The sequence below is a fragment of the Eulemur rufifrons genome, chromosome 7 (assembly GCF_041146395.1).
Source record: "Eulemur rufifrons isolate Redbay chromosome 7, OSU_ERuf_1, whole genome shotgun sequence".
Classification (NCBI taxonomy): domain Eukaryota; kingdom Metazoa; phylum Chordata; class Mammalia; order Primates; family Lemuridae; genus Eulemur; species Eulemur rufifrons.
Genome location: NC_090989.1, coordinates 170,533,361 through 170,550,900, shown reverse-complemented (window position 1 = coordinate 170,550,900; position 17,540 = coordinate 170,533,361). Strand labels below are relative to the sequence as shown.

The 17,540-nt window shown below is 38.7% G+C and overlaps 1 protein-coding gene across 12 annotated transcripts in view; it reads left to right on the top strand.

Annotated features, from left to right (window-relative positions):
• Positions 1 to 17,540, top strand: part of MAGI1 (membrane associated guanylate kinase, WW and PDZ domain containing 1) — a 607,075-nt gene that overhangs the window by 359,152 nt on the left and 230,383 nt on the right. For all 12 annotated transcript variants that reach the window (XM_069476028.1, XM_069476033.1, XM_069476032.1 and 9 more), the window contains exon 2: positions 6,274 to 6,390. In XM_069476028.1, the coding sequence (XP_069332129.1) occupies positions 6,274 to 6,390 (117 nt within the window). The remainder of the gene's footprint in view (positions 1 to 6,273; positions 6,391 to 17,540) is intronic.

The window sequence follows — 17,540 nt, the reverse complement described above, 5'->3', positions numbered from 1 at the left end:
TCAATTTATAGCTTTGTGTTTTAAAAAAAAAGTCCTATTCTTTATAAATCTCAAGTGCTGAACTGACAGATTTTTTTGCTGTAATAGCTCCACTGCAGTCCAAACCATTCGTGTTGCCTTAATAAATGGACCTTTCCCACAACTGTAATCATTCCTTGAAGAAATTGTGTGCTAAAGCAGAATCACCTGAGAGTGTGATTAGTTTAAATATCCTTATGCAGGTTTCCCTCAGCATTGAAAATTCGAAATGTATTAAAGTGTCAGTTCTCATTGTCATGAAACACTGTTCTTTGACCTTCTAGATGTGGATGTAGATGTGCAGCACTTATCATACATGAAGGGAATTGCATTTTGCCCTTTTGGTCACAAATGGGTGAATTAAGGAGACTTAGTGGTCTGTTGGGAAACATGGTTTCTTGACCAGGAAGATAATTTCTGTTGACTAACATTCCTTTTAGGATCTGTATCCTAGGAGATAGACATCAGCCAAGCAGGGTCCCCTCATAATTCATCACCTTGGAAATGATGCTTCTGGTAGAGTCGGCAGAAAACTATCTAGCATGGGAGAGGAAGAGTTAGAGAAACTACACAACTCAGTTATGTTAGAGGGTCATTTCATGTTTAAGTAGTGACAAGCAAAATTCACAACATAAATAAGTGATAAAGGAACCCTTTCTAGAACATGTAAAAACATATTTTTATCAAAAGTAATAAGACAGTCCATTCGGAAAATGCACAAAAAATATGAACAGATAAGTCACAGAAAAGGAAACACAAAATGATGATTTTTAAAAATGTGATAGAATGCTTAATCTCATTAGTAATCAGTACTTGTGAATTAATATAATGCCCACAAATCATTTTATCTTTATTAGAATGGGAAGCATTTACAAAGTTGAACTGTGCAGAAAAGAGTTAATGGTAGCTAGTTTCAAGGCTAAGTTGGCCCTTTGCTGGCTTCGGGGAACTTGGATTTGGGGGGATTTCTTGTATACCTGGAAGTGATAAGAGTGGCTCACTGTGTCTAAACTATCCATCCAAATGCTGTTGTTCATGCTTTTTTTCTGAGAGTCTGGAGTTTTGTTTTGTGCTAGGCAGAAGCTACCTATGCAACCAACTCTCAGTAAAAACCCTGGGCCCTGCATGTCTCAGGAGCTTCTCTGGTGGGCAACTTTTCACACATGTTCCTCTGGGGTGTAAGTGTGACTTCGTTGGGAGAGGACTCTTGGAAACTTCTACCTGATTGCCTCTGGACTTTGCCCCATGAGCCTTTTCCCTTTGTCGATTTTGCTTTCTATCCTTTTGCTGTAATAAATTACAGCCATGAGTACAACTATTAATATGTACTGTTTCTTCTGAAATTTCCTAGCGATTCATTAAATCTGGGAGTGGTCTTGGGGACCCACAATACAGTGACAACAGCAAATGTCAGCCTAAGTGTAGGGAAACAGGACCTCCAGAACTGTTTGTGGAAAGGTAAATTGGCACCACCATTTTGGAGATGAATTCAGTAATAACAAGGTAAATTGAAGATGTCGTTGTCCATTTCCAGGTTTAGATCGTCTACAGGGGAAAAAAACTCACATTTGCATAATAAGAAAATTTAATAAAAAGGCATTACAGTGACAATTGTAGGAACATTGATTATACTGGAAATAGCTTTATTTTCTATAAAGGGGAATAAATTTTGGTATTTATTCAATTTTTAAAATTGAATATTATACATTTAAAATAACATCAATCAAACATGGTTAAAATTCTACAAAGTAGTGAAAAAAGCAGAGATATATTACTGTAAATTTAAGAGACAGAATTCCAGATATATAGATAAAGATATAGAAATATAAAACAATGGCAAATCCAGATAGAATCTAAGCCTCATTTTCTCTCGTTAAATTATAAAATTGTCTCACAGTAAGCTCTGAACGCTTTTCTTGGTGAAAGTTCTACATACAGTCATGCATCGCTTAATGACAGGGATATATTCTGAGAAATGTGGCCTTAGGCAATTTTTGTCATTGTGTGAACATCATCGATACATACTTGCGCAAACCTAGATGGTATGCCCTATTCACCCAGGCTGTATGGTATAGCCTTTTGCTCCTAGACTGTAAACCTGTATGGAATGGGGCTGTCCTGAATACTGCAGGCAGCACCATGATAAGTATTCATGTATCTAAACACACCTAAGGGTAGAAAAGATACAGTAAAAAAACAGTATTATAATTTTATGGAACTGCTTTTGTATATGTGGTCCATCCTCACATGATAGATTATGCTGCATGTGACTGTATTCCTGACCTATGTTCTCTTTCCCATTTGCAAAACAAATCTTGAATTTCAAAGAAAGTGAAGATGCTATGAGAAACTGTCTTGCAATTTATGATTTCATTGGCTCACTGCCCTTGACAATTAGGATAAGATTTAGAGACGTGTCCCCTGAATAATTGGCAATTAATTTGAGATTAGATGCCAAAAAATACAGTACTCTTAATGGGATGTGAAGGCTGAGGCTTTTTACTTCCAAATGTCACAGAACACAGAGTAAATGTTAACCGGCAGCATAGGTAACCCTGCCCTTTAGCATATCTGCAGTAGAGAGGAGTTTTAGTTTGGTAATCATAAACCCTAGCTAGCTTGGGTAGTTTGAACATAAAGCTCAAGTGTAAACCATTCTTAAGCTTACACATAAGAATGCCTTCCAGTCTACATTCCCCTGATTTATCTTGACAGTTACTGCATATAATTCATAAGGATGTTTGAATCTGCATTGTGTATGGGGTAAAGAGATCCTGTATCCTGAATCTCCTTTGAAATTTTGCTTTTGACTCAGGCAGTACATTTGGATATCATAGACATCTTTGCTACTCAATTGATAGCTGTCAGTGTCTTTTTAATGTCAAGCACTGTTGTCTCTTAAGAAGGATAGATTGTAGGCAATGGGAATTTTGTTGGTGAACATTGTTATCTTTTGAATCAAATTCTAGAGTGCCTCATACCTCAAGCTAGAGTTAGCAGCTGTGACTATCCAACATCAGTGATTTACCAGTTGATTTTGTTTCCTGAACTTCAGCTTCAGCACAGTGCCTGGAACGTATCAAGGACACACTAAATGTTTATTAACAAGTTTCCATATGCTTGCACCATTTTAGCACAAGTAGACTTTTATTCACTTGTAGAAACACTAGAAATATCCTTTAATTCAAATCTCCTTAGGCTTGTATTTTGTTTCTGGCTATTTCTAAGCCAATATGATAGATTCTATGTTTATCTGCATTTTGTTTTAAAAAAAAGAGTAACAGTTCACATTTGGATTGATTTTAGGTCTTTCCTCACTTACCTCGATAATTGTCCCTTCAGCATCACAATTATTATTTCCATTTTCCATTGAGTGATTTCTTTTTGGTAGGCACTGTCCGAATGTAACATCCCATTTAATGCTCACAGCAATTTTGTGACGGAGCTACTATCGTATCAGTGTTCTATTTTTACAGATGAGACAAGTAAGGTTCAGAGATGAAACGCTGTGCTCAGGTGTACCAGCTAAGAAGCAGTGGGGCCAGGATTCAGACCCAGACTTGTCTGTCTTAACTGCCAGTATTTACTGTTTTCCTTTCAGTTCAACTTTCTAATGGCAAATAGAGAACTAAGGATCTAGACAGTGCCTAGCATGTAGTCCTCACTCAATCATTATATGTATTTTAAACTTTTGAAATCAATTTTATTGTAATGCAATTTACATATAATAAAGCACACTCATTTTATTTATACAGTGCTGTGAGTTTTGACAAATACATAAACCCACATTGTTACTACTACAATCAAAAAATAGTATATTAGTATCTCCTCCCGAAAGGTCCCTTATGTTCCTCCTTTTTAAAAACTTATTTTGAAAATATTATATACTCACAGGATGTTGTAAAAAATAGTACAGAGGCCCTGCCTACCCTTCACCTGGTTTCCCCCCATGGCAACATTCCTACGCTCCATAGATCTCATTCCCTCATGCCCCTTTGCAATCAGTCTTTGCCTACCATCAGCACCAGGTAACCACTGAACTGCCTTCTGTCACTATAAATTAGTTTGGCCTATTGCAAGACTTTATATATAAATGGAATTGTGCAGCATTTTCTCTTTTGTGTCTGGCTTCTTTTGTTCAACATTACATGTTTGAGATTCATCAGTGTTATTGCATGTGCTAGTAGTTGGTTCCTTTTAATTACTGTGTAGCATCTCATTGTTTGAATATACCACAGTTTGCTCGTCTGTCATCTGCTGATGGACATTTGGGGTTATTTCCAATTTTTGGCTATTTATGAATAAAGTTATTGTGAAGATTTACATACAGGTTTTGTGTGTGTGTGTGTGTGTGTGGACTTGTTTTCATTCCCCTCATGTAAATATGAATCTAATTGTCAGATCACTTAGCTAGTGAAGGTATAACTTTGTAAATATTGCAAAATTGTTTTCCTAAGAGGATGAACTGCTTTGTATGCTCACTGGCTGTATGTAAGAGTTCCTGTTCCTCTACAACCTTGTTAACATTTGATATTATTGGAATTTTTAGTTTTTGTTATTCTATTGGGTATGTAGTGGGATCTCATTGTGATTTTAAGTTGTATTTCTCTGATGACTAATGATGTCTAACATCTTTTCATGTGCTTAATGGCCAGTCACATATATTCCTTTGTGAACTATCTGTTCAAACCTTGTGCCCATTTTAGGGGAGTTTATTATAGGGTGAGTGGGTGTTTTCATTCCATAGATACTTGATGAATGAATGATTGAATGACTTAAGATCGACTCAAATATATGTATTTTCCCTTTGGCCACTTGAAACCTTGGGTATAATACAACTCAAATAAAATAGTTTAAATTGGGTTTTATTAGTATATTCCAAAATGAGCAGCTATAGCAGGGGATATTATTTTGAACATGATATTAAAATAAAGAGCAGTAGTTTTCTGCCCTATGTAGGAAATACCATCTTAGCCGTCAGTGTCATCCTCATGATTTACTCTTTTTGATCATGGGGGAGTTACCATCTGAAGACATGAGTGTTGTGGCTCACGTGGTTACTAGATTGCCACATTGTTTCTCTAAGGCTAAAAATGCTATTACCTAATTTGTGTCTTGTCTGAAAATGGAAGGACAATCTCAGCCTTGTTATTTTTGCCTGCCATTGAAGCATCTCTCTCCATTAAGAGTGAACACTAGCTCAGTTGATCTGCAAGCCTTCTGTTGATCCTGTAGACTGTAATTTATGATTATGATTTTTAAAAACGTCTCTTTTCTATGACACATTTTTGTAACAATGTAATATTTTTAGCTTTTCTTTTGTTAAGTGTGGAGAATTGCAAAGAAACACAGACTCACTTAGATAACTATGGCTTAAACAGCAACAACAAATAATTTTAAAAAGCAATATGTATCTAGTGTGTGAAAAGCAACACAGGGTGGGAATGTATGTATGTGTATGTATGTGTGTGTGTATGTGTTTGTCTGTCTATATAAAGAAGAGTGAAGTCTCCTCTATTTTGCCACTTCAGTTCCTTTTCCCTAACGGAAATTTCTGTTGAACTTTCTTATGAATCCTTCTATTAATACACAATCTCTCCTTTTCTAAATTCTTTTTTGCATAAAAGAAATCAGACATTATGCACAATTCCATATATTTCTCCTCTATATCAACCCATGAAGGGCAGAGTAGTTATTATATGAGTGAATTATGTTTAATTGATCCCTTTTGGTTGTTTCCAGATTTTTGTTCTTTATTTACTGTTATAAAAATGCTACAATAAACAATCCTGGAGGTTTGAGCAGACCTTTGTAAGTCTATCTGCAGGGTAAATTCCTACCAATTGAATCCCTGGTCGAAGAACATCTTATAATCTGACAGTTATTGCTGGATCGTCTTCATTATTCTTGCAGTAATAGTGTCTACATGTGTCTATGACACATATTTTAAATGTAATAGCCTAGTTTAAATTTAAATTCTTTATTATTTTTGCCTTCCTGTATTATGTGAGATAGGACCCCCAAGTTAATGCTATTTCAATGCTGTTTTATCTTCATTATTAATATTAATACATTCTTGCTTGTCCTTTATCTCTGCAGAAGAAAATCCAAAGTCCATAAGTACACGCTCCTAATGGCTGAGGGTGGCAGACTAGAATTGCCTTGCGTGGCTTTCTCGCACACAGCTCTCAGCTGCTCAGTCTCTAGGAGGCCTTGTTGTTGATGTGTTCTGTCTATTTTATATATTTCCTGCAGGAGGAAGGCTGAACAAGGACCTGCGACATTTCCTCAATCAGAGGTTCCAGAAAGGGTCTCCTGACCACGAGCTGCAGCAGACCATAAGGGATAACCTTTACCGCCACGCTGTGCCTTGTGAGTAACTCGTCTTTGGCGTCTCGCCGCCGGGTGGGTGTAGGTGAAAAGTCAAGGGGAGAAAGAAGAGCTCAGTGCTGGTTCTGGAACACTTGGCGGCTTGCCCACCGAGCGACTCGATAAGTTAGGCGAGTCATAAGTGACAGTGGGACAAACAGCACAGCGTCGTGGTGTGCGTGGGTTTCGGTCCCAGCTCTGTTGCTTACTGGTTTATAACGCCAGGCAAATTGTTGACCCTTTGTAAGGTCCACTTTTGACATTCGTGGAAAGGTCGTGTCCGAAATACGAGCTTCATAGAACTGCTATGAGGAGTGGATGGGTTGAGGTGCTCTAGGCGTTTTGTAAAGTGTTGGCATGGTGTAAGTCTCCGTAAATGTTAACCGTCGTCATTACCAAAGGGTGGACCCAGCCAGGGGCCTTTAGACTGACCTCTGTGGAGACCAGTGGGCCACTCACAGCCCCTCAGTGAAGGGAATACCTCGGGGCTCTCCCTTCCTTCCCATGCCTCCCCTCCTTTCGGCCAACTTTATCGGATCCATGAATCAGAATTTCATGTATGATTTCGTTTGAGGAAATGTGCTCTACAGAGTGAAAATCCCAAATCCCCCAAACCACTGGATTAGACCAAATCCTAGAAAACAAGACACAGAACATAGGAATTCTGAAAGCAGAGTTTTTGAGTTAAAGGAAGGCAGTCAGTCTGTCTGTCTGTCTGTCTACAGGTAGATAAAGTGGCAGCTCAATTGTGGAGAAGTATCATTGTGTCCCGCCACACTGTGTTCCTATACAGCTAAACATAAGGAATGGCTCCTGGGAGGACGTGTGGTGGGTTTAATTTCTTTCATATGAGGAAAGAATGATTCTGGTTTTAGTACTTGGAATTTGTCTTTTTCCTGTCTGTTACCTGGTTTTCAGAAATTGAAAAAAAATTTCTTTAAGAAATACCCTTTTTTTACCCAGCAAAAGAAAGGAACAGTAATTTAATGTTCAAGGTACCCTGCTTATTGCTGTGATTTGTTTGCAACAAAGGGTTTTCTTTAAAAAAATAATATCTTGCAAGTGATATGCTAGAATGCTAATGTTGCCAGATACTACTGTGAAAATAGCAAGTGGAACTAATCTAGTGAGTTAGACTGTAAGTCTAGAGTCTAGCCTGTGACCTGGAGGAAGAGATTCTAAACCAGCCCCCATTCTTCTACTTTACTCATTAATAAAACTGAGAGAGGAGATTTCCTGTAAGTCACTTGGGACAGGGCCCCAAAGTTGCCTTTGTCCCCAGAGTGGGACTGCCTTTGACAGAGGAAAGGTTGTGATCCTGTGGTAATGTGAATTTGTGGCCCTTGATTCTTTTAGTCTTTCAGCACTGGAGTTGAAAACTGTAATCCTAATAATATTCTCATGATAATTCCTTATATTTTGGATTAATAATAATTCCTAATGCTAATCACATGGGTGGGGCAGGGATTATCTTTTATAGATCAAGAAACTGAGGCACTAAGGTAAGCCAGTAAAATCTAGGCTAAAGGTGACCAAGGCAGCAGCTTCCTGAGTCTGCTCTTTCCCTGCCTCTGCCACAGTGTTGAGTTTTATTCTTACAGTAACCCGGTAAAGCTGGGGGTCTTTAACACTCATTTTACAGGTGAGGAAACGAAGTCACAGGGAGATTAAGTAACCAATAAGTGGCAGATCCCAGTCTTTTTAACTCCCCAGCCATCTAGGGCTGTTTCTGTAGCTGCACCGTAGCTGCCTCTGAAGTTATAGTACAGCAGGTTGATGCAATTTTGCAGAATTCAGTAATTGCAGAATCATGATTGTTCTCTGTGTAATTTTTCCCCTACTTAGATTCCAATTTAAGAGATGGGGATGAAGCAAATGAGCGCACCATTTCTTGACGCATCTGTGGTGTTACCATGGTTACGTTTTTGGCATGCTCGCCCATTTATTTTTTCCACCGATTTATTGGACCTGACTGTGAGCTAAATGGCTTGATTTTTAAGCTTACTACTATGTAGGAATTAGGACAAAAATGACTTCTGTCTTTTAAAAACAGTGGAAAAATCACGTTTGTCTTGGCTTGTATAAAGCCCTAGGTATCGATGTTTTATTTCTATCAAACCAGTAAACCAGGAGTTTGGAAAGCAGAAGTGTTGTTCCTACTGAAAGAGAAAACAGGTAACAATTCATTTTACATTTCCTTCATAAAATGGGAAGGAAATCCAGAAGAGGTCTGTTTCCGAGTCTGGTGTAGTGTGTGTGCCTTTGAACAGAGTAGACCAGGGCTCACTTGGGATTCTGTTATAGGCTTGGGTTACTCTGGGCACATGTGTGTTTATTTTGATTCTCTGGCCCGTGTGCCTGGTGCAGGAGAGCTCTGCTATGCTCCTGGATTAGGAAGCCCTGATTTGGAGAATGGATCCTCTTGATTATGTTGTAACTGGGCTGCCGGGAAACAGGCTCATGTAATCTATATATTCCAGAACTTCCTGCCACTGATGTTTCAGTGACTTCAGTATTTTGAGAAGGAATGACCTCATGAACAGGTGCTTGCCGTGGGGGGTAGACTTCTTTTTCTGTACATTTCAGGAGGCTCATGGGTTATTAGAAACGAAAGCTCCTTCATTCTCATTATTTCTAGTGTCATCATAATGCAGTAGAGTCATATGCTCATCTTTTCCACTTAGAGTTCAAGTTGTATCGTAGTTCTTTGGCAAACATAATGCAGGTAATAGCAACCCTTTTTTGCTGGTAAGAAGATGAAGCAACAAACTGTAACTTCCTCAAAATCATAGCACTTCTAAATGCCACATTACTCACTTCTCATCCACTGCTATTTTTATTTTTTTATTTGTAAGAGCATTATTGAGATATAATTCACATACCATACAATTTACCCATTTAAAGTGTTCATCCAGTGCTATTTTTGTTACAGTTATTATTATTCTCCACTCCCCTTTTATTTCCCCTTTATTCCAGAACTCTTATTATTTCTACAGTATGAAGAAAGGTCATCTTCGTTAAAATTTAATTATATTTACCATTGAAAAGCACCACCAAAAAAAAAAAAAAAATTATGAGAGAAAAGAGAACCAGATGCAGAATGAGTCAGAAGTCCCGGCGTGAAGTCTGAGGGCTGCTCTGCTAGGTATATGGCCTGGTGCAAGTCACATAACTTCTTTGAGTCTCATTCTCTGTTTAGTAAAATGGAAATAGTAGTACCAGTGTCTCGCCAGATACCCACAGCAACCCTTTGAGAAGGGCCTCATTAGAGGCGACAGAGGCTCAGAGTGGTTAATAGCTTGCCTGAGGTCACACAGTAAGTAGCACGGTCAGGGTTAAACCAGGTTGCTTTAATTCCCAACTTGGATGTAATTAATACTATCCTGATTAGAGGAATGTAGAAAGAGACCATTGAGAGTAAAAGAAAAAAGAAAAAAATGTTTCTCATTGCTGAACTTACAGTTTTCGCTGTTTAAAATGATGAGGTTTTATGGCTTGGGAATAGGGGTAATGTAAAGCATAATACCTTAAAAATAAGTATATTCTCTGATTTTCAAGAAATTCTCTGGTATGTACAATAGAATTTTCATAGTTAATGATTTATTCAGATTTTTAAAAATCATTACATGATTTTCTTAGGATATCTAGGTTTATTTTATTTCCCATTAGATCTTTTCTTTGCATACCTGTGGAAAACCACTTGTAAATAAATGGATTTGAAATGTATGTAGACGTGCTCCCTTCTCTCATTCCTCAGAAACATCTGGATAATATTCCTGTCTCCTTCACCTCCAATTTTGTTCACATTCTCAACCCATTGCTGCTGCATGTTTTAGCCCTACAAATCTCATTCCATCTTCTAGACACATCTTGTGTCTTCTTGTAACTGGGTACATTATTTCCTACTATTTCCCTGCCTTTCCACCTGACCACTCTACAGTTTTCTTTTAGGTTTTAGCCAGATGCTGCTTCCTCCATGAAGTCTTCCATGGCTGCCACAGATTGAGCCTGTTGTCCTCCTCCCTGCTCCCTGCTCCACCCTCTGTAACCTCCTTCAAGCACGTTGCTGTTTCTGATTGTAGTGCCTGCTGTGTGTCTGCCTGTCCTGTTAGACTCTACTTCACTGACCAGCCTGCACCTAGCTTAGTGCCTGGACTACAGGAGAAATATTTGTTGAATGAATGAACAAACGAAGAAATGAGAAAAAATGCCCTACATTTTTTTTCTCTTGGTTACTTAGTATTTGAGAGAAGCAGCAGAGCTGCTTTTGGCATGAGGCTTTCCGAATAAAAGGTAGCTCAGAGGCTTGGGCCCCAAGAGGGGTCACAGATGGCTGATAAGGACTTCACTCATTACTTGGCCAGGAATCCAAGCACAGAAGAAAAGTGTCAAGGTTCCTATGAGCTTGGGGCTGGAGTGCCCATTTACACCTCCTCCTAATTGCAGTCTAGATATCGCCGTACCTCCAGCATTGATAGCCTTCCTGTTTTATGACTTCTTGTCCTAGCTGATGTGACAACATCTGAGATTCTTGCTTTGGAATGGCTGCTTTTCCCATGAAGATAAATGTGTTACCTGACAGGGCTTGTCATTGACTATACTGCTGCTGTCAAAACGAGATACAACTCAGCTGGTAGTGCCGGTTGTCTGAGTGACGAACAGTGCCCCTCCCGTTCCTTCTGACTTCTTCAGACTCAACTCTCAGAAACTCATCTTTCTTTTCAGGCAAAGGTCATCTGAAAGAGGAAAGGATGAGTCGGTTTAGTTCTGTGGCTTAACACTTTGTTGATCAAGGCTCTGCCTGATACTGAGACTGTTGTAACCAGTCTAAGAGGTATTGATCAGTGACTTAAAGGAGTTTACAAAGGGATTAAAAGTGTTTGATGCACAAGACATTTTAAATTGGATATGGTAATCATAGGTGATGCTGGTCTTTATTGATACAGTTGCATCTGCTGACATTTGGCGTTGTTTATTACTTTGAACGGGACCATAAATTTCTGTTGGCCCTATTTCAACCTATTATTTTCTCTTAAGCACAGTCATTTCCAATACAGCTTGCCTAGAATCAGTCCATTCTGCCGTGGTCTTTAACAGTAGGAGCTGAGAACATGAACAGCAAGAGGCCAGCCTAAAGACCTAGATGTTGGAAAATAGCTTGTCTCCTGGAATGTGCATCCCTGTGTTCAGGTTGTGTGTGATACTATTGGAAGGCTTCCAGTTGTAATTCATGAGCTGCAGAGTTCTGCAAGCACCCATAGGACTAAACAGATAAAGGTTGCTGGAAACTTTCCCACTATTGTTATTGCCCTTGTTCTCTAACCAAAGTAAGTGCTGTCTAAAATTAAAAGGATTGCTTTAGCCTTTACAAAGCCTAGCCTGTAGCAAAACTGTGACTACGAACAATAATAATAGCTCTCTAGTTTTTGGATGCCGACTGTGTACAGGGTACACTGCCATGATCTATTGTATATCTATCTCTCTATCTGTCCACCTGCCTACCTAGCTATCATGTCATCCCTAACTTTGGCTTCATCTAGGGCACACAGATGCTTAAGGATCTGAACTCAAGCCCATTTGCCTCTTAAACCCTGCCTCTTTTCTGTTTAATCACAAATGTTTGTTGCCTACAATGCAGTCAGTATTTGTCTTCATCAGTTCTCAGCTCTTTCTCTTCCCTTCTCTTCTGCCCATCACCATTGTATTTTCCCATGTGCCCCTGGCTGGTCTGTGGTCTGGGGACCCTTCCTACCCTCTGATCTATCCCCTTACTGCTCTCACCTGGCCTCTCCTTCCTTCTCCATCCAGACTTACTTGCTGTGCATCGGTTTGCTATTGAGCTTCCTTTAAGAAGCCTAGAATTAGAACAAAGAAGTGAATGGTTCATACCGTGGTATAGGGTTCCCCATCCTATGTAATTTGTATATTTTAACAAGTGACTTTAAATATGGTACTGCTGAAAACACCCTATATAATGGGATGTTCTAACAAAGGATAGTCATGGGTAGCAATGAAGTTTTAAGCCTTTGAATTGTGATGCTTTTTATGATGTTTAGCACAGAGCTGTATACATAGAAAACACTTCAAACATAAGACTGCGTATGTCATGGGTATTTTCCTCTGCTTTAGTATCACTTCTCATACACAGTTTCCATTTCACCATGTATAAGGTGAAATATGCTTTGTGTTTCACAAAGCAATGTAATAGTCTAAGCAAGTTTTGTGCCAAATTAAAAAATCATTAGGAAAAAGTACTTTTTGTTTAGATGTAATTTGGAGTGAGAGTCTGGGATCAGATAACTATAAACAAATTTCCATCCATGCGACTGTCTGGTGGGGCATTGAAAGGTTGTGAAGGAAGCAGGAAGGTTCTTTGTTATTCTGGACTCTGTCATTTATCAAAGAACTTTTAGCGTCCTGGGAGCTCTCCTGATAAATGCCAGCAGCACACCCCATATTTGTGACAACCTGGAACAAAACACCACTCCACATTTCTAAAGTGCCCCTTCAGGAGCTGTGGAGCCAGCAGTGTGGAATCTCTATTTACTTCTTGCCAGGGAGAGGTAAGTTTTCCGATCAGTGAGTTTATGAGAAAGGACCTGGACATTCCTAATTCTGATAATGTCTCTTCTCCTTGGAGCCCTGCCTGCTCCCAGGGAAACCTGCGTTCCCTGTCCCTCCAGGCAGGAGACTTTATTTGGGCAGGTCTTCCTGGGTTGCGATTGTGGTCATGAGATCTGCCCAGGAATGGGCTGGTAAGTTTAATTTGGGGGAGATTTATTATTATAACAAGCCCGTTGTTAACAAATATCTAAAACCATTTCCTCCAAGGTAACTTTTATCAATAATAAAAGTGACATTTTGATCGGTGAAGTATCATGCTGTTTGTTACAAGATATTGTTTACTCCAGTCCTTGTCGGTGAATTCTGTTGATGCGCTATCTTATTTACCTTTTTATTTCTTTTTCCCTTCTTATATATTTTATCAGTCCTTCTCCTCAGTGGTTATCTAGATGGATTTTTTTTAAGCTTTGAGATCTACTCTGAGGTTCTAAATTCTGTGCTAGACATGCAGCTGTCATTTATCCCTCCGTGCCAACAGAGAGCCCAAGCACTTGCAAGCCTCATTTGGTTAGTTGTAGCATGATGCTAGTGGCGGGTATCACTGCCATTACATAGGCAGTCAAGGGGGAGCAGAAAGGCTGAGTAACTCACTCGATACCATGTTTTAAAAGTTAAAAAGTAATAAAAAACCAAGTTTTGTTTATTAAGTATCCCCAGTGTGTCAGGAACTCTATTAAACACTTATGCTATTTCCTTTAATCCTCTTAATCTTTTGAAGTATAAGCTATTATTATAACCATTTTCCAATGGAGAAAATGAGACTTAGAGAGGCTCAAGTTCATATACTTGGAGAGTTGAGTAGATTCTAATCTGATAGATCCCCAAGTCATTATCTTAAACCATTGCATTTTTATGGACACTTGTACTGTTAGTTTAGCGAAATGGTGTATGTAATGGAAAAGGACACCATCGGAAAGGTCGTTCCTTCACCCTCAGGCCACCTTTCAGAGCCCATTCGGCCCAGTTCACACGGACTCACTTTCTGCCTCTGTGTGTCACTGGTGCATGACACGTCAAGTCTAGGAAGTTCAGGTGTGATGGGCTTTTAGGTATGGTGGACCTGAGAGCCCAGCAGGCTTTTCCATTTACCAGTTTCATTGGCTGTCTGGTACTCCATTTCCTCATTATCTTTATTGATGTATAGAAGTACATGTGCCCCTGACTGTCAGCGTGGCACTTCATAGGTCCGCTGTTTAGATTAACACTCCTTCTTCCTTGCCCCTTTCCCTTCCCTTTTTTCCTTCTTCGTATGTGTGTGTTTTAGAGACAGGATCTCACTCTGTCACCCAGGCTGGAGTACAGTAGCCTAATGATAGCTCACTACAGCCTCAGACTCCTGGGCTCAAGCGATCCTCCTGCCTCAGCCTCCTGAGTAGCTGGGACTACAGGTGCGCCACCATGCTTGGCTAATTTTTATATTTTTTGTAGATTCAGGGTCTTGCCATATTGCCCAGGCTGGTCTCAAACTCATAGCCTCAAGCAAACCTCCTGCCTCAGCTTCCCAGAGTTCTAGGATTAGAGGCATGAGCCATGGCACCCAGCCCCCTTCCCTTTCTAACATGACTTTGCAAGCCCAGCATTCTTCCTTTCTCTTTTCAAGTTCCTTTTAGGCTTTGGGCCTTATTTATATATAAATATTCTGGTTTTTTTGGTGGCGGGGGTGGGGGGTTGGGAATAAGCAAAGTTTAACAAAAATGATTTTCCAGCATTTGTTGAGTAACCACCTAACACCAAATGCTAGGCAAGAATATAGTGAAGATTAATAATTGGATGATTTGGCCAATAATAAACATGCTTGAAACAGCATATTCTCTGCTTATTCCTAGCATCAGCTAATTTCCCAATGTTCTTTTTCTTTGTATTTCTTATTATATGTTGTTAACCCTAATTGCTGGTGTATAGTTGCTGAAACGGATAGAGTCATATTGGAGAAAAAAATGGAAAAAAAAATTACAAACGTAGAAGCTCGTAACACTGGGCTTGATTTATATGTGACTGTTAATAGATTCAAATAAACATGGTTTGGCTGGTGTTCTTTATTCTGGGGTTCTCAGGGGTATAGAAAAAGGGAAAGCCATAGGAGTTTAGATTAAGTTTAATTAGAGTTGCTGTAATTTATAATCTTCTTATGAAAACATGTTAGACTAGGCTTCACCACTTAATAATAACATCTATCATTAATTGAGTGCTTACTGTATGCACCAGGCACAGTGTTAAGTGATTTATAAGCTTTGTGTCTTTTAACCCTCTCTGAACCCAGAGGGATGCAGTGTTATCATTGTTGTATTCTGTGTTATGCATTATGAGTGTGGCATTTGAGTGTGGAGAGCTTAGATTGAGTGGCTTGCCTAAGGACATAGTTTAATAATGATAGAACTCAGATTCAAACCCAGTTCTTACCACTGCCAGAGTCTAAGCCCTTGGTTTATTTTTCTGTCTGCAGTCACCTTAAAGACCATTTTAAAAATTAACATATTAAACTTTAAAAAGAGTGTTCTCTTAATAACATATGGATTAGTCCTTGGCTGGGTGTAGGATACTAATATATCTATTTGGCAGCCGTGTTAATTTATTTAATTGCTTTATAATTTTAGCTGACATTTTTCATCAAGATTTGTTGCAATTATAAAGCAATTTCCACAGCAATTTATGAAGGTATATGGAAGTTTTCACAGTATTCTTACCATCTATTATTTATTTTAAGAAAAGATTTTACCATATTTTAGTTTCCCAAGAATCATTTAAGTCAAGAGAATGAAATACAATATATATATTTTTAAAAATTTCCTTGTATCAAATGTGTTCAATAAAAATAAGTACAAGTGTATATTAATTTTGTAGCCTGAGACTTTGCTATATTCATTAATCAATTCCAGTAGTCTCATGGTTGAATCCTGGGGGTTTTCCAGATATAACATCATATCATCCAATAACAGTCAATCGGAAAACCAAATTAAAGACTCAATACCCTTCAAAACAGCAACAAAGAAAATAAAATATCTAGGTATATACCTAACTAAAGAGGTAAAGGACCTCTATAAGGAAAACTATGAAACACTGAGAAAAGAAATAGCAGAACTTGCAAATAGATGGAAAAATATACCATGCTCGTGGATCGGAAGAATCAACATTGTTAAAATGTCTATACTACCCAAAGTGATCTACAGATTCAATGCAATCCCTATTAAATTACCAACATCATTCTTTACAGACGTAGAGAAAATAATTATACATTTTGTATGGAATCAAAGAAGACCCCGTATAGCAAAAGCAATTTTAAGCAACAAAAACAAAATGGGAGGTATTAACTTGCCAGACCTCAAACTATACTACAAGGCCGTGGTTCTTAAAACAGCCTGGTATTGGCACAAGTGCAGGGACACAGACCAGTGGAACACAACAGAAAATCCAAATATAGAACCATCCTCATATAGTCACCTAATTTTTGACAAAGTGGGAAAGAATATACTCTGGGGACAAGAATCCCTATTCAATAAATGGTGCTGGGAGAATTGGTTAGCCACTTGTGGAAGACTGAAACAGGACCCACAGCTTTCACCCCTCACAAAAATCAAATCACGGTGGATAACAGACTTAAACCTTAGGCGTGATACAATCAGAATTCTAGAAGAAAATGTAGGAAAGACTCTTACAGACATTGGCCTAGGCAAAGAATTTATGAAGAAGACCCCTAAGGCCATCACAGCAGCAACAAAAATAAATGAATGGGACATGATTAAATTAAAAAGCTTCTGCACAGCCAAAGAAACAGTCCAGAGAATAAACAGACCACCTACAGAATGGGAAAAAATTTTTGCATACTACACATCAGATAAAGGACTGATAACAAGAATCTATTTAGAACTCAGGAAAGTCAGCAAGAAAAAATCAAGCAACCCTATCAAAAAGTGGGCAAATGACATGAATAGAAACTTCTCGAAAGAAGATATAAGAATGGCTAACAAACATAGGAAAAAATGCTCAACATCCCTAATCATCAGAGAAATGCAAATCAAAACCACAATGAGATATCACTTAACCCCAATGAGAATGGCCTTTATCAAAAAAACCCAAAACAACACATGTTGGCGTGGGTGTGGAGAGACAGGAACACTCATACACTGCTGGTGGGACCGCAAACTAGTGCAACCCCTGTGGAAAGCATTATGGAGATATCTTAAACAGATTCAAGTAGACCTACCATTTGACCCAGCAATCCCATTACTGGGCATATACCCAAAGAAAAAAGGGTCATTCTGTAACAAAGACACATGTACCCGAATGTTTATAGCAGCACAATTCACAATAGCAAAGATGTGGAAACAACCCAAATGCCCATCAATACATGATTGGATTAGTAAGCTGTGGTATATGTATACCATGGAATATTACTCAGCTATAAGGAATAATGAAGATACGACATCTCTATGGTTCTCCTGGAGAGAGTTGGAACCCATTCTATTAAGTGAAGTATCCCAAGAATGGAAAAACAAGCATCACATGTACTCACCAGGAACATGGTTTCCCTG